This window comes from Lathyrus oleraceus, chromosome 6, assembly GCF_024323335.1.
Source record: "Lathyrus oleraceus cultivar Zhongwan6 chromosome 6, CAAS_Psat_ZW6_1.0, whole genome shotgun sequence".
Lineage (NCBI taxonomy): Eukaryota > Viridiplantae > Streptophyta > Magnoliopsida > Fabales > Fabaceae > Lathyrus > Lathyrus oleraceus.
Window position 1 is genome coordinate 47,514,538 of NC_066584.1, and position 25,753 is coordinate 47,540,290.

The 25,753-nt window shown below is 35.3% G+C and overlaps 1 protein-coding gene across 1 annotated transcript; it reads left to right on the top strand.

Annotated features, from left to right (window-relative positions):
• The first annotated feature begins 10,291 nt into the window (after positions 1-10,291).
• LOC127092739 (MLP-like protein 28) lies at positions 10,292-11,223 on the top strand. Its single transcript, XM_051031622.1, has 2 exons — positions 10,292-10,537; positions 10,704-11,223. The coding sequence occupies exons 1-2, from the start codon at positions 10,354-10,356 to the stop codon at positions 10,964-10,966; spliced, it is 447 nt and encodes a 148-aa protein (XP_050887579.1). The 5' UTR covers positions 10,292-10,353; the 3' UTR covers positions 10,967-11,223.
• Positions 11,224-25,753: the final 14,530 nt, after the last annotated feature.

Below are 25,753 nucleotides of genomic sequence, written 5' to 3' on the forward strand. Positions count from 1 at the left end.
AAATACCACAAGACCTTTGTTGGAGACAACTTGTTCTTATATCGCGAGACACCGCATTTAGGACACTCATTTAACGATGCATACTCATTTCGAAACAAAACGCAATCGTTTGGACATGCATGTATCTTATCATAGCTCATGCCAATAGAGCACAACATCTTTTTGGTCTCATATGTTCGATTGGGAAGAACATTATCCTCAGGAAGAATATCTTTCAAAAGGGCTAATAACTCTGTGAAACTTTTATCCGACCACCCATTGCCCGCCTTTAAGTTGTACAACTTTAATACCGCAGACAATCTTGTGAATTTAGTGCAACCATCATACAAAGGTTTCTCTGCATCACTTACCAACCTCTCAAACATTTCGGGACAATCCTTAAGATCTCCTTCAAGTGCTTCTGCAATCTCTTCAACTCGATCACAATCGTATGTATCTGCGCCACTATAGTTTGAGGCATAGGTCGTACTATCCCCCGTTCAACATTCTCGTTACTTTTCTCACCATGCAAATTCCAACATGTATAACTTCGATCAATTCCATGCCTCATTAGATGCGATGTCAACTGAACTGCGTCAACCCGTTTCTCATAACAACAACCCAAGCAAGGACATATCATTCTACTGGGGTCTTCGGCGTGCGCAACGGCAAACTTAACGAATTCTGATACCCCATTCTCGTACTCTCTCGACAATCGATTGGAAGACATCCATGTATTATCCATTACTAATTAGAATAAATAAAAAACAATTTCAGAAGAGTTCAAACACATTCGGACCTAGGTTTCTAATGATACTGGTGTTGACAGAAAATCAGATGTTCATAGGTCGTATAACCCATTGCATCCGCAATCATGGTCACTAAAAACCAACCGTCAATTTCCTAGTGCATCCGCTATCATGGTCGAAACAAACGTAGAAGGAGGAAACGCGCAGTAATAAGGTAAAATAGAAATTGGGCAAAGCTAAAACAAAGCAATAACATAAACAGTAATTGGGAAAAGCGTGTACCTTTGATTGGTAGAAGGAGGAAACGCGCATGTAGATCTAACAGAGGTGGAAGGAAAACGCCTCAGAACCCTAACATGAAAAAGAACGCTAATAACAGATAGTGAAATAACAAAACGCGCAGTATGTTATAATTTTAATGTTTACTAAAGGGGACATTAGAGGGCGCTTGTGGAAAAAAAGCGCCCTCTAAAGGGGTCCTAAGAGGGCGCTTATGAAAGCGCTCTCTAAGGCTTTCCAGAAGCGCTTTATAAACTGGAAATGTACATGGACTTAGAGAGCGCTTTTTCAAAAGCGCCCTCTAAGGGTAACCTTAGAGGGCGCTTTCACAAAAGCGCCCTTTATTGTTGTCCCTCCATTTTTTTTTGGCTTCACTTTAGAGGGCGCTTTGTTACAAAAGCGCCCTCTAAAGGGGGCCTAAGAGGGCGCTTCTAAAAGCGCTCTCTAAGGCTTTCCAAAAGCGCTTTATAAACTGGAAATGCACATGGACTTATAGAGCGCTTTTTTAAAAGCGCCCTCTAAGGGTAACCTTAGAGGGCGCTTTCTAAAAAGCGCCCTGTATTGTTGTCCCTCTATCTCCTCCTTATTTTTTCGCTTCACCTTAGAGGGCGCTTTATTACAAAAGCGCCCTCTAAAGTGCGCTGTCTATTCCAGTTGTTCGCTCCTTATTTTTTCTCTTCACTTTAGAGTGCGCTTTTGTAATAAAGCGCCCTCTAAGGGGCGCTGTCTATTCCAGTTTTTGGCGTAGTGAAACTTAGCAAACTTAGGCCACAAGTTTATGAGATTCTTCCACAAACTAGAATCATTTGCCTTAACAATCACATCCTCATAACCAACATTGTTTCTCATATATTTGCCACACATAACTTCACAATAAAGAGATTGTTTATTACTTCAAATAGTCCCTCTATGCTTTAAAAGACAAATATTATTCATAACATCTAACTGTTTAATGCCCAATCCTCCTAAGAAATTTGACAGCGTCCTCACATCCCACTTCCCTGAATGAACTCTTCTAAGCTTTCTATATCACCCTAGATAAAAGAACAATGTAAGTTTTGTATCTCATACAAACAAGCTTTAGGAATGCTATTAGTCATCATAGTATATATAGGAAGGATGTCGAGTTTTTCAAGAGGCCAACTTCAACTTAACTTGCTCTAGGATAGAATTAAAATCATATATTCTTGATGCTCTACCGAGGAGATAGACACCCATATATTTTTCAAGCTATTGTCTTTTATGGAAGCCAGGCATAACAACCAATTTACAATGGATGGACACAAGAGTGTTTCTAGAGAAAAAATGTTTTAGTAATATATATTTCTGTTACTGGATGTCAAAATAAATCTTTTAACTTATAAAAAAACTTTTACTATTTTGAATTTTTTTCATAAAAACAATTTTTAAAAATACAAAGAAAAAAATCTATTTTTTAGAGCTAAAACAAGTAGGCCCTCTATAAATCGTTTCAGATCTCCCGCATAATTAATTTGAAACTTTTAAAGACGGTTTTCCAAACTTCTTAAAATAAGTGTCATATTATTATTTTTTATCAACGTGTTTCACAATTTAACCCCAAATTTTCTAATTATCAGCTTAAAAGGCTTTAATCCTTCAATGGAAAAATTTGATTTAATGCATATAAAATAGAAAATCAAAATTAAATTATATTACAAGTGATCTATTGAGAGAGATTGAGGCTGATGTGCTGACTTTCGAGTACCCTCACTTATTGGTTGAGAGAGTGCAATCACTTATACAAGAGATAGAGGATAAGGATGAAAACCTAACGTCCACTAGATGACACTATCTAAAGCCAATGACTATCTTATTGAATCGACTATGGCATCTGACTCTTCTCACAAGATGCTAAAGGAGTTAGAATTGTCTTAAAGAGATGCTTAGGAAGGTTAGAAGAAGACTGAGGATGACCTTCAGAAGATGCATTTTGAAATCCCCAATTTATCCAAAAATTATGTGAAGTTAGTAGAAGATAACTTCTCTGTTTTGCAAGTTTTCTTTGAAAATGCCTTGCATTTAATATAGAATAAATAGGGGACTAGTTAAACTCATAGTTTTTTGTATGGGGAGATCTTACCTGGTGTAACCTTTAATGTAGAATAAATAAATACCATAGTTATTTCTTTATTATTTTATTTACTTATTGATGTTTCTACCTATCTTGGTGTTGATTTAGTTCCCAGAGTTTGCTTCCTTGGGAATTGATTGGTGTTCAATTTTGTGCCCTAATGTTTAACTACGGTGTCTCCTTAGGTTCCATATTCGTTTCTCTATGAATTGGAGGGCATTTGAGGTTGTGTTTAGAGGTTTTAATGGGAGTTTTAGGGATCATTCCCGATCAAGGGTTTGTACCCATTTCCTGCCCACAACTTTGAACTTGGTTTGAGGCCAACGTAGTATGGACTATACTCGGCGCTCTAAGGTGCCTAGTTTCCAATAGGGGGTAAGCCCTTATCACCACTTTGTTTTGTGGAATGTGTTCTTTATCCATGTGACTTTTTCTATGGGTTTTTGATTGTTTTGGTCGTATGTTGTGGCGTATGCAACATCACCCTTGGGTCATGCATATCCTTTGTGACCAAAAGGAAGAAAGTTTGTGAAAATTTATTAATTCCCATTGAAAAAGACATTACATTATAATGAAAAGTATGCTTTATGTAAATGGAAAAAATAAACTTAAATAAGTAACTATGTCTCTACTCATCTTTATGTGTACGTGGTGGCGTGGCTCACCATGCCTGGTTTCCCCTTCATTTAGAACCGTCCTTAACACATGTCGAGTTAGAATAATTTATACTATACGTGTTAGGGACATCGATATCTTCTTTTGGTGGTTTGGCCACCATTTCTTTCAACTTCCTAGTGAGGGAGGTCACGTTGAGTTTCATCTCATTTTCTTTATCTTTCCCCTTTTGGTTTTATTGCAAATCCTTATCTATCCTCGCTATAGAAAGTTTTGCGTGTATTGTCACTAGCTCGTCATGAATAATGTGATACTTCATTTTTAAGTGGGTTAGAGAGGCCACCGTGTCCAACATTTCTATGAATGGTCTTCCCAAGATGCAATTGTAAATGCTTATACATGTAACTACTAAGAATTACATGTCAACTATCTTGGTATCTCTTCCTTCTTCAAGAGTGATCATTATTTCAATGTACTCCCACATGCAAGTGACTATGTCATTGAAAGATTATAGGCCTAACCCATTATATGGTCACAACTCCTCCTTTTTAGTCCATGTTCTTTCAAAGAGTTCCACATACATAATGTTCCCATAACTCCCTCCATCGATGACAATTCTAGACATGTCAAAGTTGGCTATGATTTTGTTATTACCAAATAAAAATGTTGTTTTGGATTCTGCTAACTTTTTCACTATCCTGGAATCTGAGAATAGGTCTCTCTAGTTTTTCTTCAGAGTTTCCCCCCTCTTCATTGCTAACTTCCATTAACTCAACAATTCTTCCTTTTACCGTGCCCTTGGAGGGGTTCCTTGGTCAACAAAAGTCTTTGGTGATGGATGTGATGTATTGACGCATTTCTTTTCAGTCTTCCTCCTCGTTTCCGCTACTATCTTTCCTTCCTTTAGCTCCACTAGCAACCTCTACAATTTTCTTCAGACCTCTTTCTGGCTTCCGTCCTAGGTGTACTAGGTAATTCGCCCTTTCTTGATTAAATCATCAATCACATCCTTCAAGTGAAACCACTACAAATATTACATTTTATGACAAAACTTTCACCTCACATAAATGTAGCATTTTTTCTTCAAAAGTTACTCCTTTCATATTATTTAAGATTTTTTTATTATTAAATATTTTATTTTATTGGTTTCTCAAATAACCGAGGGGTATTATACACATATTTTACTATAAAAGGATTTCTTCACTATGTTTTACGCTAAACCTAACTCAGAAGTTTAGCCGCTCCATACTCTTAAACATCATATGTCTGATGGTTATGAGACAAAATAATTTATTGGTTATGTGTTTTTGTTCTTCTTACACCAACCTTTAACAAATCATTTTTTTGTTCTTACAATCTATCTCACATATAATGTTGTTGTTGTTCTTGTTGTTACTCACGTTAATGTTTAATGGAATAAATTTTCAATGTTGTTAATCAAAGAAAACTTTCTATAATATATATGGATTTCTTTGGTTGATAACATTGAGAAATTTATTCTTATTCATATTGCAACATACAAAGAAATTGGTGAGTGGTAAAATATTGAAAAAGGAAACAATACATGTTACTTCAATTTTTGTATTCACCGTTTTTTTGGAAATAAAAGTCATCTATTACCTAGATTATTTTAAAAATCGAGGTTAAAACTGAATGGAAAAATAAGTGTGTTTATTGAGTTTCTTCGTAGTTCTTAAACAAATATTTGACATCTACTTAGGGAGTATCAACACTTAAGACACTATCATTACTGATCCACGTGAAACCTAAAAGACATACATTTAGAAGGTTCATGCCACATTATAAAAGCATTATGAATATCAAAAATTGATCATTAAAGTATGTGTCATAAAAACATTGAAACTTATTTGTTTTATATCATGAACATTGAAACATTGTTCTCTATGATGGATTGCAAGAGCAGAAAAATATTTGGGTTTAAGGTTTGTGTTCTTAAATAATCATATAACTGAATATTTAATTTATTTATCTAACCCTTTTTTATATCAAAAACAAATGCATAAAATATTCAACATTTGATCTTTCAAAGATTAAATGAAATGGGGATCTAACATTTGTTATTCACCTACGATGATGATGATAAATCGGGTTCAAAAGTTGTTATATATTTTTATTTTAATATTTCGTGTAAATAATGTAATATTCTATGTAAACAATACAATTTTAAACAATTTAATTTTATATTCTGTGTAGACAATGTAACTTGTATTAAAAAAATATTTTTCTCCGGTTTTGGTCATAACCCGAGAGGCATGTGGTACTAGTTTTGAAAATATAAAAAATATTTTTGTTGGGGATCGAACCAATGATCATTTCAACTATCCCCTCGGTTATTCAAAAACTGAGGGGTAAAGTTGCAAATTTTTATAACGCCCTTCGTTACCTCGCTTGTATCACCGAGGTAAAATTCCATCCGCGTCAGACATAGCATGCGGTTTTTGTAGTAGTGTGGTTGCATTTTTCGGTGTTATGGTTGTTAAACGATATGTTTTGATCTAGAGGGGGGTGAATAGATCACAAGGTAAATTTTTTTAACAAAAATTGTTTTGACAAATTTATGGCGAGCGGAAGGAACTCAGATCGAACCTCTATAAAAAAAACTCAAATATGCGTATGTTGAATCAAAGTGATGATAATGACAACAAATTAATCAACAAATTGTCAACCAAAATCAATTGAATGCAATGCTAAAAGTATAGACTATTTCCAATGATAAACACACAAAAATATTATTTAGTCAAATTATCGAACACCTTGTGTGCAATTGATTTTGTCTAGAATTATGTATAGTTTTGTTGATCTTCAAATCCAACCATAATCTAAAGGATTGTGATCACCTCAATAAAATCCATTTCAAAAGGTTTATAAAAAATTTATCCAATCGTATTGATTGCATAATCGATGAATTCAATAATTTGCAAGTGAAAAATAATATATATATATATATATATATATATATATATATATATATATAGATAGATAGATAGATAGATAGATAGATAGATAGATAGATAGATAGATAGATAGAGAGAGAGAGAGAGAGAGAGAGAGAGAGAGAGAGAGAAAGTACACAAGAATTTGTTTAGGTTCCCCAATCGACCTCGTTATGGGTACGTCCGTCCTCAATTCGAACTCGAATTGAGATAATGAAATTAAACTTACTTTGCAAAAGTAGAATACAAGAGAAATGTAGCAATGGAACCATACAAACCCTAAGTTTGATATTGATTCTGAAACTTTCTCTTCCCTTGACCAAAGCTTGATCAAGTAACCCAACAATGACAATTTGATTCACCGTCTCGCGCTACTCGTTTGCAAGAACCTTCCGTTCTTCAAATCCTTCACTCGATCGAATCCAAATTTCAAATTATTGTAACCCAAGATTTACCAATATGATCCACCGTCCCACGCAACTCATTTGCAAGAAGCTTCAGTTCTTAAAAGCCTTCACTCAATCGGATCCAAAATGCATAACCTTGTCCAGAACCTTCAAATCCCTAATTGATCTTGAAGGAAAAGTCCAACTTGATTTTCTTATTTGAAACCCTCAAAGATCTCAACCCAATTTACAATTCAATCAATCAAAATTGGACGTCATCAACCGATTCTAGATGACACCCAAACAAAGAATGATTATGTGTAGTTTGTTTGTGTGTATGCATAAAATGAGGTTGAAGATGATGAGAATACTTTGAAATCTCGGTTTCGTGTAGGTTTACTCTAGAACCTTACTAGAAATGATGAATGCATGAAGTATATACATGTGGGAAAGTATGAAGCAAAAGGATTTCAAAAGGATTAGAATGGAATGAAAAATTTAAAGATTTTTAATGTATGTATCGACCTATATAAGTCATGTGTTGGCAGATACGATGCATGTGTCAACCTATGGAGGTGGAACATCAAACATAAACTTACAGGCTTTAAAAATGAGTTACATATACCGACCCGAAGCTCGTATATGTCGACCTATAGAAAAAAATGCTTCTATGTTTCGACCTATAACATGTATGTGTCGACAGATAGACTTTTTTTTCACATAAAAAACAGTTTGTGATGCATGAAGCCTTTTCTTTGATGCATGAACCTTTTCTAAACCTTTTCCAACATGTTGTTATGCTTCCTAATGCTAATATGCCCAGTTAGACTCAGAGGATACCGTCAAATATACATAAATACGAAAGTATCATAGTTTTGACATCATACAAAATACATATAATGGAAAGTTGCACTCATAGTGGTCATGACTTTTATGAAAATGGAAGTACTTTGATTTTTCTTTCTTGTCCGACTCCTTGACCTGATAAGGTTTCTTAATCCCGACTTATTTAAAGTTGGTGTTTGCACATTTTTACCAAAATTTCTCCCTTAATGTGTTCAAGTGAATGTATGATGAGAACCTAGCTCAGGGTCATGGGTCCATTTCATCTTAACAACGGTTGGAGTCTTTCTCAATCGTCCGGTGTGTCTTGGGTTCCCTTCTCCTCGGATCCTTCACTCGTTCTTTACCTATGAGATCTTCCTCATAATTAATATAGGGTTGCACCCTATAAAACATGTCATTTAGGCTACATACTCCCTACAACCCTATATTTTCATGAAACTTACTATTCTGCCTCAACCCCTTCTTGAATATCGAACATTTCAAACAATCGCCTGCCCCCCGCACTCTTACCACTACCTTTGTAAATTGTTCGATGTACTCTTGCAAGGTTTCCCTATTTTCCGTTGAATCCAACTTAACACGACTATGGTGGTGGAATTTCATATTTTCATTGTCAATTGGGTGGTGAAGGAGTCATACAACTCTTTCCAAGAACTTATGCTTTCGTCTAAGAGGGCCTTGAACCACGTCATTACAACTTCTCTAAGGTTTGACATGAACTTCTTTCATTTTACGACTCCCCGAGGGTGATAGTAGTCTCATTTGAATATGTTCGTCTTTGGGATGGGGTTTAAGAGATATGACGATCTGGCTATCAAGGGTCCATTTTGAATACGAGTTTCTATTTAGATTACTAGCTTATGCTTCAACACCATGTCATTGTTCCCTTTGTGAGTGGTGTGATGGCGATGGGTGAGGACGACGACCATCCTCTGGCGTGTGGCTTCCTCATTTTCCTCTAGAACCATGAGGAATAATTTGGTGTTTTCTCCTCAAATTATTACATGGTGATTTATGGGTCTTCCTGTGTTGTGAAACAATGTCGACGAGAATAGGTTATGGATCGACTCTCCAATCAACGCGTGAAACAGTCTCATGTACGGAGTTGTCCTTTTATCACGCAAACTGTAAGTTTTATTGAATTCAAAGTATCCTCACAATGAGGAAGTGCAAATGTTGATGTTGCACTAGGTTATTGACATTGTTCAATATATCATTTTCCCATTGCGTGCCTAAACTATCTTGCAATTATTGGAAACTGCAGAGCATTTAATGTCCATGAATTATAGTTCACAATAAAGGTTGCTTAGATGTTTGATCTTGGAGCGACTCTAGAGAAGGTGGGGGGGTTGGAAGATCTTGGAAGGTCCCTTGTCCAAATATTGAAGGTGCTAAATTTGTAGTTTTGTAACCGTAAGAGGAGTGACTAAGACCGAAACATTTTCAATTGACGGAGAAAGTGGAAATTCCCTCACAGTATCATGAGTGTTGGTTACAACAGTAGTTGCGGCGTTGGTGTTGTGTGCGGTGGTTGAGTGAGTGACTTTCGTTGTTGCCATGACAATAGGAACTAGATTTACGATATGTACGAGAAAGAGATTAACGCTTTGAAAGAGGATAGAACGGTGATCTGAAAGAGAAAAGATCGACGATATGAAATCGTGGTGAAGAGATAAAATAGAAGATGATTCCAACATACGGCATCATTGTTCCAAATTGGAATCAAAAATTTGTAGAGATAAAATAGAACAAAGTTTTGATACTGTGGAGTGAGCTTCCAGAACAATAGAGCGGGGATGGACCTACAAAATTAACACTCCAACGTCTATGTTATTGGACTAACAAAAAAGTGGTTTTAGAATGTAAATGAAAGTGTATCTAAAATAACATGTGTTATGCTTTATATAATGTTGGTGATTTAAATCATATTATCATCCGATCATATTTTAGAGTAGAAAATACGCTAGAGATCGGAATCATATGTCCTTGTCTTTATATATCCTTGGCTAGAATGAGATCTCCTCTATTCAGCTCGTCTTTATGTGCGATACTTGTTATGACGCCTTCTATCGTGGGGCTGACTAGAACAATATTTTGTAAGCGAATGTTTGTTCCAGAATCGTTTCATAATCTATAAGCAACATAAATGTCAACTTATATCCCTAAAAAATAATATATTCAGCTGTTTTACTTGTGATGTCCGATTAATAAAAAAGTTTGATAAATCCAATCAATAATTTTGTTTAATTTCGTCAAATAGTACTGTAATACGAAACGTGCTTGTGAGTGGAGGAGCATTTGAACTATTAACTTTAGTCAAATCCTCACAATTCTTTTTTATTTTAGAATTATAAAATAACAATCAATCTTCTATTTAAAGGAATGTTTTTTTCACCTTATAAGTAATCAATAATCATCCACAAATATCTCTACATTAGTAGAAACATATAGACATGGCTTTAAGTGGGAAAGTGGAGATTGAGATAGAGATTCAAGCACCTGCTGATAAATTCTATAATATCTTTAGAAAGCAACTTGAACATGTTCCTAATATATCTCCAGAAATACATGAAAATAAAGTGCATGAAGGTGACGGGGAAAATGTTGGTTCCATCAAATATTGGGAATATATAATAGGTAATTAAATCTTCATTTATCTTTTGTAAACATTTTTAGTCTTTTATTTTATAAATATTATATTAAAAAATTAACATGTGCTACTTTTTCTCTAATTTCTATTTATTTCTCATTTTATCTTAATCAATCAACTATGATTTTAAATACTTAATGTGAACCCCTGCAGAAGGAAAAAAAGTAAGTGCTAAAGCAAAAATTGAGACTATAGATGATGAAAATAAGTTAATCACATATAGTTTATTTGATGGGGAAGTGAGTGAGAATTACAAGAGTTTTAAGTCAACATTTCAAGTGATAGGTGGGATTGTGAAATGGACTTTTGAATATGAGAAGCTAAAGGAGGATATTGCATTTGGATCTCCAGATTCATACTTGGTCTTTGCTGAAAAGGTGACAAAAGATATTGATGCTCATCTTATCAAAGAATAGCAACAAAGATGAAGAAGAAGTGTGTTTGGTTTGAGTGTGTTTACTTATCAAATAAACTTTATTGTAATGAATGAATGTTATCTTAATGTTTGTAAAATGTTTGATGTGTATTATGACTACTTAATGTTTGTAAAATGTTTAATACATATGTTTTATTGATCAAGATTTAAAGAACCTCGTTAAGTTATATATTGGAAAATGTGTGCTAAATAATATGTTTTCATCAAACTTTATGTAATGATATAAGTTGTTCTTTTGAATTGTTGTTAGTTAATCAATTCCAAGTTGTTTACGATCGATTAATTATATGATGGCTAGGTAGTTAAAACTAACTCCATATGTGATTACTATTAAGGTTACTATTAATTTTGTATTGGTTACTACTAGTTCTACATGTGATACATACTACACGTTCTATCTGATTAAAAAAAAATCTCCAATTATCAACCAAGTAAATTGACCGGTGGTTAGGGCCTCCTAAACTCAATTTCAACCCTTGATGATGAGAATTGGAAGAGATGACACAAACAAATGAAGACATTATATGCTATCAAGACACATTCAAAATACAGTTGCAAATGAAATTCAAGAATTAGCAGCAAATGCAACAAAAGCGCCAAAGAATGTTCATAAAGAGTTCTATGTGGTTACTTAGTAGTATAATCATATATAAGTAATTCAACTCATATTTGTATGAAGAACCAAGCATAAATAAATGTAATCCTCACTTTAATCGCTATAAAATCTCTTTTTTTCTCCTCCCCTCATTTTTTAAAGAATTAGAAAGCTATTACTCTAATAGGTTTTGGTGTCAGAGTCGATTCTTGATTTTTTAGAATAAATAGATTAAAGAGTTTTCCTATAATTATCAACCAAGTAAATTGATTTGTGGTTATGACCTCTTAACTCAATTTCAACCCTTGATGGCGATAATTGAAAGAGATGACACAAATATACGAAGTCTTTATTGGCTATCAAGACACGCTCAAAATAGTTGCAAATGAAATTCAAAAACTAGCAACAAATGTAACTAAAGCACATAAGAATGTTCACATGGAAGAGAAGAAGAAATATTACAAAGTTACGTACTCAATACAAGCAACACTATATGCTGTAAATTTTGCTAGGATTTCTCATGTTGAGAATGCAATTAAGGCATGGGATACCTTGATCAAATACTATGAAGGGTGTCACAAAGTGGAGGGTGTTAAGTTGCAATCTCTTGGAAGACCGTGAAAATTGCTGCAAATGGAAAAGTATGAAATTGTTGCAGGCTATCCATCAAATATTCAAGGTTTTATTCATATGATTAGAAGTTATGGTGAAGTGATGGCCGAGAAAATGGTGATTGAAAGGTTATGAGGACATTCACACCTCATTTTTATCATGTGATAGTTGTTATACGCGAATTTGGCATCTTAGCAACTATGAAGATGAATAATCTAATAAGATCTCTAGAAACATACGAGTTGGGGATTTCTGAAATAAAGGGGGTGCAAGAGTCGTTACATGCTATATAGGCTCGAACCTTCAAGAGGAATGATGGTTTCAAGAGCCACAGAGGAAATGGTCTCGAGAGCCATAAAGTCAAAAATATTCAAGATAAATTAAAGAAATATATAGGTTCAGGATCCTAGAAGACGAAGCTTGATGGTAAACCTGAATCCTCCAAGAAAGGAGGAGGGACATCAAACATCAACGAATAAAAGAATCAAAGCAAGGACAAGAAGCACATTCATGCTATAACTGCCGAAATTAGGATCAGTATGCCTTATATTGCATGTACAATAAAGGAAATTATAAGGCTCGAGACAATTATGATGATGAAGACAATATAGTTTAAGATGGTTTAGATGATGGCACTTTAGTATTCATGGTTGCAGTGTTTATAGTGAAGGAGAATTGCCATCCAAGGCGCAGCGGAATTTAAAAATTTCTCCATTTAGTGATCCTTACGAATGGGCATGATCAGTGATAGAATCGTTATCTCTTGTGGCGATTCAAACCTTTGGTGCAGATCTCTTGTAGCGATCAAAACCTTGGATACAAATCCACAGAGCGATCACGAACGTTGAACGATGACAACGTCTCTACTCAGTCCACACGAACGGATTCCTTCAATCTTAGTGCTAGCTGGTACGAATGAAGGCTTTGAGTGAGAGAAAGAGAGATACGAAATTCCAACTCTTCAGTTGTGTTGCATTCCCATACAATGCTTCTGCACAAGAGTTCTATTTATAGAACCACTTGTGTGGGCTTCAAGCCAAAAAGTCCACTTAAGTGTATTTTGGCCCATATCTCATAATATGCCAAAATCACTTAAGTATTTGGTACCTTACCATATTTCGTATTCTACTTAAGTGCACGGTACCTTACGGTGTTCCTTAGTTACTCTATTTCTCATCAATCCGTCCTTTGTGTGTGACCCTGTAGGTTTTCGCGACGTTGACAATTATATTAAATCACGTATTTAACATAATAAACAGTGAGTTGTATCTAGCAACACATCACTGCTACCCAAGACACGAAAATGTCATGTGATCTGACAAAACCTCTTGTGATAATAATTATGTGTATAATTACCCCTTTGCCCTTATGTCTATATTGAACACAAGGCATAGACCGTGTCATCCTTGTCCAGTTCAATATTGGGCCCATAGACATTTATCCTGTTACGCAGGATGGGCAAATTCCATCTAGGACACTCATGTCCCTCAGCATGCTTTGTGGAGTACCCATCAACTATCTTTATGGTTATCCAGTTACGGACAACGTTGGATCAGCAATAAAGCACTCGACTCTACATCTAGGATCCATAGTGGTTTCAGGTCGAAGAGTGGTATACACCATTATCACCATGAGAATAACTTATGACACTTTGCATAACTTTCTATATAGTATTCTCATAGCGGGTCAATCCGGTATAAATATTACTCTTAATATTCATACCTATGTTTAAGACTTGATAACTCTTTATCCATGATCCATGAGATATGATCATCAGTCTACAAACATAATAGTCTTAATGCTTTAATGTTATCCCACTTCACAATAAAGCTCGACTACGGATACTTTAAGAATAGTGTCCTTATGTTTAATGTGATCTCATGATTAAGTCATACTTGATACATTAAACGGACTAACTATTCTAGGGACTTTATTAATCAAACATAATAAAGAAAATGTCTTTTTATTATTAACAAATAATTCGATACAAGTACAAAAAGTATTGGCCTCTAGGGCTTACACCAACAATCTCCCACTAGCACTAGAGTCAATCAGGAATACCCTTAATGCCCATTGATCTAGTATGGCCATCATGCTTCTGCTGCGCAAGAGGCTTTGTTAGTGGGTCAGCAATATTGTCAAGTGTTGGTACTCTACATATTTTCACATCTCCTCTATTATCTCTCGAATAAGGTGATAGCGCCTGAGTATGTGTTTGGATCGTTGGTGAGATCTAGGCTCCTTAGCTTGTGCGATAGCACCATTGTTATCATAATAGAGACCAATGGGATCCACAATACTAGGGACTATGCCAAGTTCACTAATGAACTTTTTGATCCAAACAGCTTCCTTTGCTGCACTTGAGGCAGCAATATACTCGGCCTCGGTTGTAGAATCAGCAACTGTATCTTGCTTTGAACTTTTCCAGCTCACAGTGCCACCGTTTAAGCAAAACACATAACCATTGGAACCATTCATATTAAAGCCTATCAGCACTTTGTCTATGTACTCTGACTTAGGCCAAGCATTTTGTGATCTATCTCTATAGATTCTGATTCCTAATTTATAGGTTGCTTCACCTAGGTCCTTCATAGAAAAGCATTTCCCCAACCAAGACTTTACTTGTTGCAGGGTAGGGATATCGTTTCCAATGAGTAATATGTCATCTACATATAATACCAGGAACACGATCATGCTCCCACTAACCTTCTTGTAGACACAAGGCTCATCTTCGTTCTTGATGAATCCATATTGTTTTACTGTTTCATCAAAACGAAGATTCCATGAGTAGGTCACAGGCTCATCTTGATCCATGAGTAATACATCACCTTGATCTGTTATGAGATATCCATATCTCTCAGGTAGGTGACGTATCCTACTTGACCTATGCTGGTCTTGTTCTACTTGAGCGGGTTGCTCTTTACACAACTATTTGTGTTTCCTGCTCTAATTCCTCCATAGGTGTACCAATGCCTTGTGATTCTTGAATTTCTTCAAGCTCTACTTTCCTCCCACTGATTCCTTTGGAAATAAAATCCTTTTCTAGGAAAACTCCAGTTCGAGCGACAAACACTTTGCCCTCAGAAGGATTGTAGAAGTAATACCCTCTTGTTTCTTTAGGATACCCCACAAATAAGCATTTGTCAGATTTGGGCTCAAGCTTAGTTGAAATTTGTCGTTTCACATAAACTTCGCAATCCAAATCTTCATGTAAGACATATGTGGTTTCTTACCACTCCATATCTCATATGGTGTCTTCTCAACCTTTTGGATTGAACACGGTTAAGTGTATAAACTGATGTCAATAGTGTATGTCCTCAAAAAGAGTTTGGAAGATCGGTGTGACTCATCATGAATCGGACCATGTCTAACAGGGTTCGATTTCTTCTCTCAGATACACCATTCCATTGGGGTGTTCCAGGAGGAGTAAGTTGGGATAGGATCCCACACTCTTTCAGATGGTCATCAAACTCTAGGCTTAAATATTCACCACCTCAATCTGATCGAAGAGTTTTAATATTCTTACCTAGTTGGTTTTGTACTTCACTCTTGAATTCCTTGAACTTTTCAAAGGACTCTGATTTGTGTTTCATTAAATACACATAACCATATCTACTGAGATCATCAGTAAATGTGATGAAGTACTGAAAACCTCCTCTGGCTGGCATGTTCAGTGGTCCACATACATCCGTATGTATGAGGGCCAAAAGATCATTATCTCTTTCACCTTTTTCCTGTGAATGGAGATTTTGTCATCTTTCCAATTAAACAAGATCTGCATGTCTCATGTGATTCATAATCAAAAGAGTCCAACAATCCATCTTTATGGAGTTTGGAAATGTGTTTCTCATTTATGTGGCCTAATCGACAATGCCAAAGTTAAGTTGGATTTAACTCATTAGGTTTTATCCTCTTAGTATTAATGTTATAAATAGGCATTTCAAGATCAAGGACATATAGTCCATTGTTCATTTGTGCAGTAACATAGAATATATCATTCAAATAAATTGAGCAACAATTGTTCTTTATTATAAATGAAAAACCAAACTTGTCCAAACAAGAAATGGAAATAATATTCCTGCTAATTGCAGGTACATAATAACAGTTCTCTAACTGAATTATTAAACCACTAGGTAAAGTCAATACATAAGTTCCTACGGCTAAAGCAGCAACCTTTGCTCCATAGCCAACTCGTAGGCCGGCTTCACCTTTTGCCAAATCTCTACTCCTTTTTAGTCCCTGCACATTTGTACAAATGTGAGAACCGCATCCAGTATCTAATACCCATGATGCTGAAGTAGATTAATTAATTTCAATAACAAAAATACCTAAAGTTGAAGTCTCTACTCCATTCTTCTTATCTTCCAGGTACTTTGGGCAGTTTCTCTTCCAGTGTCCGGTCTTACCGCAATGGAAGCAAGTGCCTTCTTTTGCTATGCCTCCACTAGGCTTTAAAGCAGCAACGGTGGGTTTGAGTTTGGCAACTTCCTTGCCTTTCCCTTTATCACCCTGCTTAGTGGGCCTTTTGTTCTGTCTCTTTCCATTTCCGATCATCAGAATGGACTTCCCTTTTGACTTCAGATTCTGCTCGGCAGTTCTTAACATGACGAGCAGTTCAGGAAGCGATTTGTCCATATCATTCTGGGTAAAATTTAGGACAAATTGACTGAACCCATCTGGCAACGATTGCAAGATCAAATCAGTCGCAAGTTCCTTTCCGAGGGGAAAACCCAATCTCTCAAGGTTTTCCACATACCCAATCATCTTGAGTACATGGGGACCTACAGGGGTTCCCTCAGCTAACTTACCTTGAAAAAGGGCTTTTGAAACTTCAAACCTCTCATGCCTTGCTTGCTCTTGATAGAGCAACTTTGGGTGTTCGATCATATCGAACGCTGACATGTTCTCATGTTGCTTTTGCAATTCTGAGTTCATGGTAGCTAGCATGAGACAAGCAGTTTCATTGGTATCATCGACATGCTTCTTATAAGCATCTCTTTCTGCCTTAGGTGCAGAACTAGGAGGTTCCTCTTCAGGAACAGATGTCTCCAAGATATACAGCTTTTTATCATGTTTGAGGACAATCCTCAGGTTTCGGTGCCAATCCAGAAAATTTGTCCCAGATAATTTTTCCTTATCAAGGATTGATCGCAGGATGTTGTTAGAGGTGTTTGATGTCATGGTAATCTACATAAGGATTAATGAAAATATAAGTATCATTGACATATTTAATTAGGCCTTTAATCAAATATGCTCCTACTATTTTACTCAAAACAAATGACCCTTATCATTTGATTCGGAAAATCCCGTTGGAAGATTTTCTAGTGGGTCGAGATCCATATTTCACTTCGTTCTAAGTCCGCGTAGGCGGATTACACAAAACTAGGTTATTTAGGTAGGAACTCCTTCCAGTTGTATCTCATACAACTCTCGAAAATTTCAGTTGGGTGAATAACTCCTTATTCCAATCCATCATATCGATACAAGTACCAAAAGTATTGGCCTCTAGGGCTTACACCAACAATCTCCCACTAGCACTAGAGCCAATCAGGCATATCCTTAATGCCCATTGATCTAGTATGGCCATCATGCTTCTGCTGCGCAAGAGGCTTTGTTAGTGGGTCAGCAATATTGTCAAATGCTGAAGGAATTGAGAAAATGGTGATTAGAAGAAATGATGACAAATCTACAATCATTAGGGATGTGATGTTTGTACCATGAATGGATTGCAATCTACCAAGTCTTTGCATGTTTTTAGATAAAGGATTCTCTATAATCATGAATAATATTGTCTTTAAATTATATGATCCTACCAACATCCTTATCTTGATGTCACCACTTGCAAAGAATAGGACCTTCAAGACATTGATCAATACCACAGAGGTAGATCAATGTCTTAGAACTATATGATCCTACCAACATCCTTGTATTGAGGTCACTAGTTGCAAATAATAGGACCTTCAAGACATTGATCAATACCATAAAGGTAGAGTGCTTGAAATTTGTGAGGTAGTGTAATAAAATTTGGCTATGGAATCTAAGAAATTTTCATTTTAACTTTTGATCCTTTAATTAATTAGTCAGACAAGGTATAATGCTAGTCTTTCCAATTTTCAAAATGCTTGACAAGATGTGTGATGGTTGCTTCCTTGGTAATAAATATATGAAATCATTTAAGGACAACTTATCAATGAGGTCAAACAATATGCTAAAAGTTGTCCACTCATAAGCATGTGGACCTTTTGAGAAGAAATCTCTCCGAGGAAATAGATAATTCATCTCATTTGTTGACGAGCATAATAGAAAGATGTGGATCTATTTGTTTCAATATAATGGTGTAGTGTTTGATATATTTAAGAATCTCAAGGCTCTGGTTGAAACCCAATGCAATAGAAGAATTAAGGTTTTAAGAGCTGGTGGTAGTGGTGAATATATATCAAAGGACTTTAAGTCATTTTATGATGATAAGGGTATACAACCTGAAGTTGCATCTCCTAATACACCGTAAAATAATGGCTTATCCTAAGAAACAAAACTATATTGGACATGACCAAATGTATGGTAAAGCTAATAGGCATGCCCAAATCATTCTGGGGAAAAATTAACATTATAACATATGTGTTGAACTAATGTCCAACTAGAAGGTTAAAGAATAAATTACATGAGGATATTTGGAGTGGTAAGAATCATAATATGCATCATTTTACATTATTTGGTAAACTATGTCACAACCATTTACCTGATGCCAAGAGAAGGAAGTTGGATGATAATAAAACATCAATGATGTTAGTTTTTTAACATGCAATCGGTGCCTATAAAACCTATGACCTTACCACTTAAAAGATGTCTACTAGTATACATACATATATATATATATATATATATATATATATATATATATATATATTATATATATATATATATATATATATATATATATATATATATATATATATATATATATATATATATATATATATATAATGATAGATTAGGGAAGCTCATATGATTGGCATTCAGGGAGCAATTCAAGTAATTATCAAGTCAGTTTATCACTTAATGACAATGATGAATCATCTAAAAAATATGTGGAAGTTACAAATGTTAAGGTGAATCGGAGACCTAAAATAAAAAAGGACATTTTAAGAAGGCAACAAGAATATGAACTAGACAATAATAATGAAGTAACAAAAAAAAAGATGATTTGGTTCATATGGCACTTATGGCAGATGCTTAACCAATCAACCATCATAAAGCCTTAATGAACAGGGCATGGAAAAAGAAAATGAAAGAAGATCTAGCCACAATTGAAAGGATTGAAACATGCAAACTAATAGAACTTCCATTTGATAAGAAGGTTATTGAAGTATAGTGGATGTTAAAGCTGAAACACAATCGAGATGGATCAATTACAAAACAAAAGACAGGTTAGTTTCTAGAGGTTTTCTGTAGAGACAAGGTCTAGGCTATTCAGAGGTTTATGCCCCTGTATCCATAACGAAGACCGATAGGCTTGTGATAGTCATATCGAATGTAAGGGGATAATCCATGTTCCACCTAGATGTTAAGTCCGAATTTTTAAATGGGCCAATTGAAGAATTTTTCTTTGTCGCTCAACTACCAAGATTTAATATCAAAGACAATGAATATATGGTGTAGAGAATGAACATGGCACTTTATGGCCTAAGATCGACGCCTAGAGCATGGGAAAAAAAAGAATAGACGGATTTCTAGTGAAATTGGGCTTCATTAAAAGCATGTCCGAGTATGGCGTGTATGTGCATGAAACAACATTAAGTATAATTTTGATATGCTTATATGTTGAAGATTTACTTCTGACTGAAAGAGAAAAAATCTAAAATCAAGAGATTCAAATAACTCATGATGTCAGAATTTGAGATGATTGATCTATGCATTCCATCCTATTTCCTAAGAATTGAAATTCTCAACACATCAAGAGGGTTGATGCTACACCAGAAAAGGTATGTCGGGGAAATAATCAAAAAATTTAAGATGGAAGAACACACCCCTGAAAGAACACATATTAAATTAAATCTCAATGAAATTTTGTTCCTAAGGGTACAAATGTCGAACAAAATGTCCTAGACAACTGGTTCGACAAGATAAACCAGAAGTACAAAAATAATACATATTAAGTTGTACAAGATAATGGAGAAGAAAAGCAATAAAGAACATAACAATTGGTAACCCAGTTGGATGCAAACAACACCTACGTCTAAAGGGTTGGCTTTCAACCCAAGAAAGGAAATTAACTATTAGTAGCTTAGTATAATTATTCTTACAAGCAACAACAAACCCTATGTTGTTCAATGCCTCTTCATAACATTACCCAGTGACTTTCTTTTTAGGAGTCCCCCTAAATATGTGAACCCATGTCACCTTCTCTCAATCACTAAACCCTAATGATTGATGTTTAATCTAATTATCAATGTTGAATATTACAACTCAACTAGACGAACCTTCTATGCCAAGATAATGAAACATAGAGGTGTACATAAAGATTTTGAATATGCAACTTAACTAGACAAACCTACAACTATGCCAAGAAATTGAAAGATGGTGTGGTGTACATAAAAATAACAAGGACTCTTGTAAATCCTAAAGTTCTAAAGTATTCAATGTGAATGCTTAATTTCCAATGTAGGTTTGAGATCCTTATATAGCATGATAACTCTGGGCTTTTCTACTTGGATATTATCTTTAATTTCATCCAGAATTAATACATAATCGGTTGGATATTATTTGTTCCATAAATCTCTCCAACAAGATATGATTTGTTTCAATTTAAATTCAAATTCAAACCTTCATTTAAATCTGAATCAATCTCCATCCAACTGTCAAACAAATCACCTAATCATATTGTTAAGCAAATTAGCAATAAAATCTTATCCAATCTTTGACCATAAAGTCTTCCAAAATGCATCAGTAGTGACATGTAGCACAAGGCCCAGATGTCGTACCAACATGTAGTGACATCGCGTCCAACATGTATCCCTTTTGCACCTCCATACAGCTTAAGCATGCTAGATTAATCTTGAACACTTTGAACACTTCTCCATGTTGTTTCTTTGTGAAATGCAACCATTCCAAAAGGAACAACAATCTCCCTTTTTTCTAAATTATGGAAAACCAACTCTTCAAGATATAAAACCTACTCATACCAGAACAAGTGACAGGCAACAAAGCATACAATTAGCAGCAGTATTCAAAACATCATAGATAAGCTCAACAACGGAAAATTAGTAGCATTCATCATAAATGCCACACAAAATAGTGCTCTAAAATTAATTAGATAGATATGCAATCATTCACAACTTAGTCATTCATGGCACTCAATCAGCTCATAGTTAGTAGCATATAATCCTACTAACTAACAATTATCAACATGCAATGATTCACATACTTAGTCATGCATAAGACAAACAGTTAGTAGCTAATAACCAGATATGCAACATTCTACTAACACAAAATCTCACATCAAAGGGGTCAGATGTCTTGTCCGATGCGGCAACATATGAGCACAACATTAGCACTTACCAGAGATGGTGGGTACTAAACAAATACATGTGTTAACTCAACAACACCAAACTACTCCCCCTTTTTGCCATAATTTGGAAAAGGGTTAGCATATCAAAATAACACCTTGATGTCAAACATGAAAAGGTTAGTATGTCAACACATACACTACCAAGATAGAAAAGGCTACTGCAAATAAGATCACAGAGGAAAATCCTAAATGTTGAACCATAGGAGTTACAGTACAGGCCGTGTAAAGATGATAGTTATTACAACACCAGAAATTACTAGCCAAAAAAACAAATTTCCAGTAAATAACTATAGCAAGCATTCATTTGTCCTACCAGATGTTTGGCACATTGTGGCATGTATCTTCCTTTCCCAAGATGTATTACTCAAAATTTTGCTCATTTTCTTCACTGTCTGAGTCTTCTTCTTCACATCCAGTGTCTTCTTCTACCTCTTTCACATGGTGAATCAATTTGATCAGCTCATCTACCCCCTTCCTTCTCTTTGGACTTTAAGGGATTGAAGCTTCTAGAGCACTTAACATCTCAACTAGCTCATACAACATATCTTGTTTGGTAGTTTTAGAAAATACAGATGACCATACATCATCAAATTGTCTTTAACTTTTAGTCAGATCAATGTCTGGGACATGAGACCCTTCAAATAGCCTATAGCCAAAGGTCAGAGGAGCGGGTTTCTTGATTTACATTTGTAGGCTTGATGATGTTTGGATGCTTCTTCAGAATGATTCCTGTGATTAAGCAAGGGAAATGCAATATGGAGCTTGATTGCAAAAGAGTATGCATGCTTCATGGTTTGGTCAAAAACATATTCCACAAAATTGATTTTGGCCTTGGTCCTAATTTGATAAATCAATTTATCCAAGCTAGAAGATATGTTTGAGCCTTGGTTAGTGAGATCCTAGTTGAATGCACCAATCCTATTATGCACTACATATTTCACACTCAATTTAGAAGTAGATAGAAGGTCTTTTCTTTGCCATTCCTTGATTTGATTTGCAGCGAACTCGAGAAATTTTGTCCAAGGAGGGAACTTCATCAAATTCAGTCAACTTGTTTCTACCTAGATAGTCATTGATGACTTCTGGGGAGAAATTCACACAACACCTTCAAATATACATTTTTCTAACTTCCTCACTTCCTTCCTTATTGCACTCAAGAGAGAGATTGACAATTAATTCCATAACCAGTTTTTCATAGCATGGTCCAACATGTGACACAATTTTCATTAGACAAGATTGCTTGAGTAATTTCAAAACTTCATGACCTCCAAAGGAACACTTACTTATCTCCCTTTCATGGGAAATCCTTCTCTGACAGACATATTTCCATTTTTGAATTTCCTTTAGTATGAAAAGATTGCCTGCGCACATATCTTCCTCTACGCCTTGTACACACCAAATGTTTCACAACCACCTTTACTTCAATGTTCCAACCATACTCCCTCTAACCATCAGCCACCTTCCCACTTCAACCTCTAACCATCCACGACACTGCTCCACAAATCCAAATGCACCACCCCCACCTCACAAACTCATTGGAAAAATCAAGCAAAACTCCTCTGTTTCACCGTGCAAACCTTTAAACAACAACACTTCACGCACCACCTTCGAGCTCGTTGTAAACAGAGTCATATCCGTTATAGCATCGACAAAAACTCTGCATTTGGTAAGGATTCAGTCCAAAAGTGTTATTTCATTGTGTATATATTTTGTTGCATTTTTGTTTCACGTTGTGTATATATTTTATTGCGATTTTTGTTATGCGTTGTGTATATATCTATTTGCGATTATGCTTCCATGTTTGGTGTATATTCTATTGTGATTGTGATGTGTACTTTGTTTTCATTGCGTTTAAATTGGACTTGATCCGTACATTCGACACAATTTGTTCTAGACTATGCTAGATTTTTAGTTTTGACCATTGTAAATAATCTGTAATGATTTAAATATATAGTATATGTGTTGTTGTTTGTTGCTTTTTATCACGCTGAAATCAGATCCGAGCATATTATGTGTATTCGGTTTAGTTTGGTTTGTCAGCATTGTGTTATGTTTTTTGTTTCGATTGTGATTAGTGCATTGTGCATTAGGATTTTTGATAATGCGGAAATACATCGTATATTTGCCTTGATTTACACTTAATAATCGTTACACTTTCATTTATATTTTGATTATTTCGCAAGTGTTCGAGTTATTTTTGCAGGTATTTCAACCCCCATGCTTAAATGACCAAAGTATAGAAAAGGAAGGAAAAGAAGAAGAAACAGAAGAGAAAGCAGCAGAGAAACAGGAAAAAAACAGAGAATACAAACTTTGTGGATGTGACGACCGTCACAAAGCATGTAACGACCAGAACGCCCAGCCTGTGACGACCGTCATAGGCTCATCACAAACGTCACGCGACCACGATCAACGCCTTGAAACAGTCAAACAGAAGTGAGCCAACAGGCCTAAATTCTTGGGGTTCAACCACTTACCCATGATTTCCTCACTCAACTGAGGCATCCTTGTTTCTCTCAACTGCCAAGACCTAATGAGGGATATAAAAATACGGAAGTTGGAAACCTACGGGGACGCTTAATTTTTCTCTTGGAAGCCAGCTTTGAAGACCTTTTTCTCTCTGCATTTTTTCACGACAATTCTATTTTGTCTTTTACTTTTCTTCAGCAACATTAATTTTCTTTTACCGTTCAGAGCTTTGGTTTTCCCTTTTTTCTTTCCGCTTTTCATTTAGCCAAAGTAGTAGTTTCCTACACTGAGGACCTACTACAATTTATTTAATTTAGTCTAAGCGATTACTTCGAAGGAGCAGAATCCTACCGACCTATGGAGGACTGCTCAAGTACTTCAAGATTCGGCATATTCTGTTAATCCAATTTCCAGGTTTTTATTCAATTGTTATTGCTTTATTATTATTGTAATCATGTTTGTTTTATTGTTAATCTGTTTATGTTCGTCTGTGTTTGCATTGTTTAACATGTCCGGCTAAACTACCGGTATCGGTATGTAACAATTTAATTAGACGGGATTTAATAATAATCGGTGTAAAACTTCTTTTCTCAAACAATCTTTTTGACTCTGGTTTTTAATTTAAATTTAATTAACTTTGTCACAAGAGTGAGAAGCTATTTAATACGATTTTGCCACGAGAATGGGAAATTAACTAAGGTGAGAACCGACAATCGCGAGAGCGTGAGGGTTGAACTGGATAGTAAAAACTAGGCATTGATTTTAAAAACGGCGAGAGTACTTTAAAAGCAATTAGAACTTATTTATTTTTCAAAAAGTATTTTTAACTTCAAATGGGACAGCGAAAGCGTACATTCTGACTTAAAATTATGATCAAAAACCTTTTCACAAGCAAAAAAAACTTTAGTTCGTTCTACCGTGATATAAACAAACGCTTAAGCCTCTCGTTGTGAGTATACAAGCAACGTTTAACCGCTATAATGTGACCTAAACATTTGTTCACCAAAATCAACCAACCAACACTCATTTGCTACCAAAAAATTCATAGTTTTGAGTTTCCTATCGCACCTGAGGATACGTAGGAGCAAGACTCACAATCTTGTCAAGCACCTTAACAAAAATCCTTTTTGCGACTTTTTCTCTTTCCTTTTAGGCCTTTTAATAATAAGAAGAAAATAACTAACGAAAGCTAACATTCTATTGACAAATCTAAATAAATGTTTCTCGTTGAGTACAACGGATGTGAGGGGTGTTAATACCTTACCCTCGCATAATCGACTCTCGAACCCGAATTTGGTTGCGACGACCATTTTCTTTTTCTTTTATGTGTTTTATCGATATTTTCCGTTTCCTTCTGGAATAAATAAAATTCGGTGGCGACTATGTTATCATCTCCAGCGTTTGAGCGCTCCAGGTATTTTTTTTTTTTTGCGTCGCGACAGTTGGAAACTCTACTAGGGATACGCTTTAGCTATAAAGTAAAGCCTAATTTAGTTTTATTTGCAATGAATGTTAACTTTGTT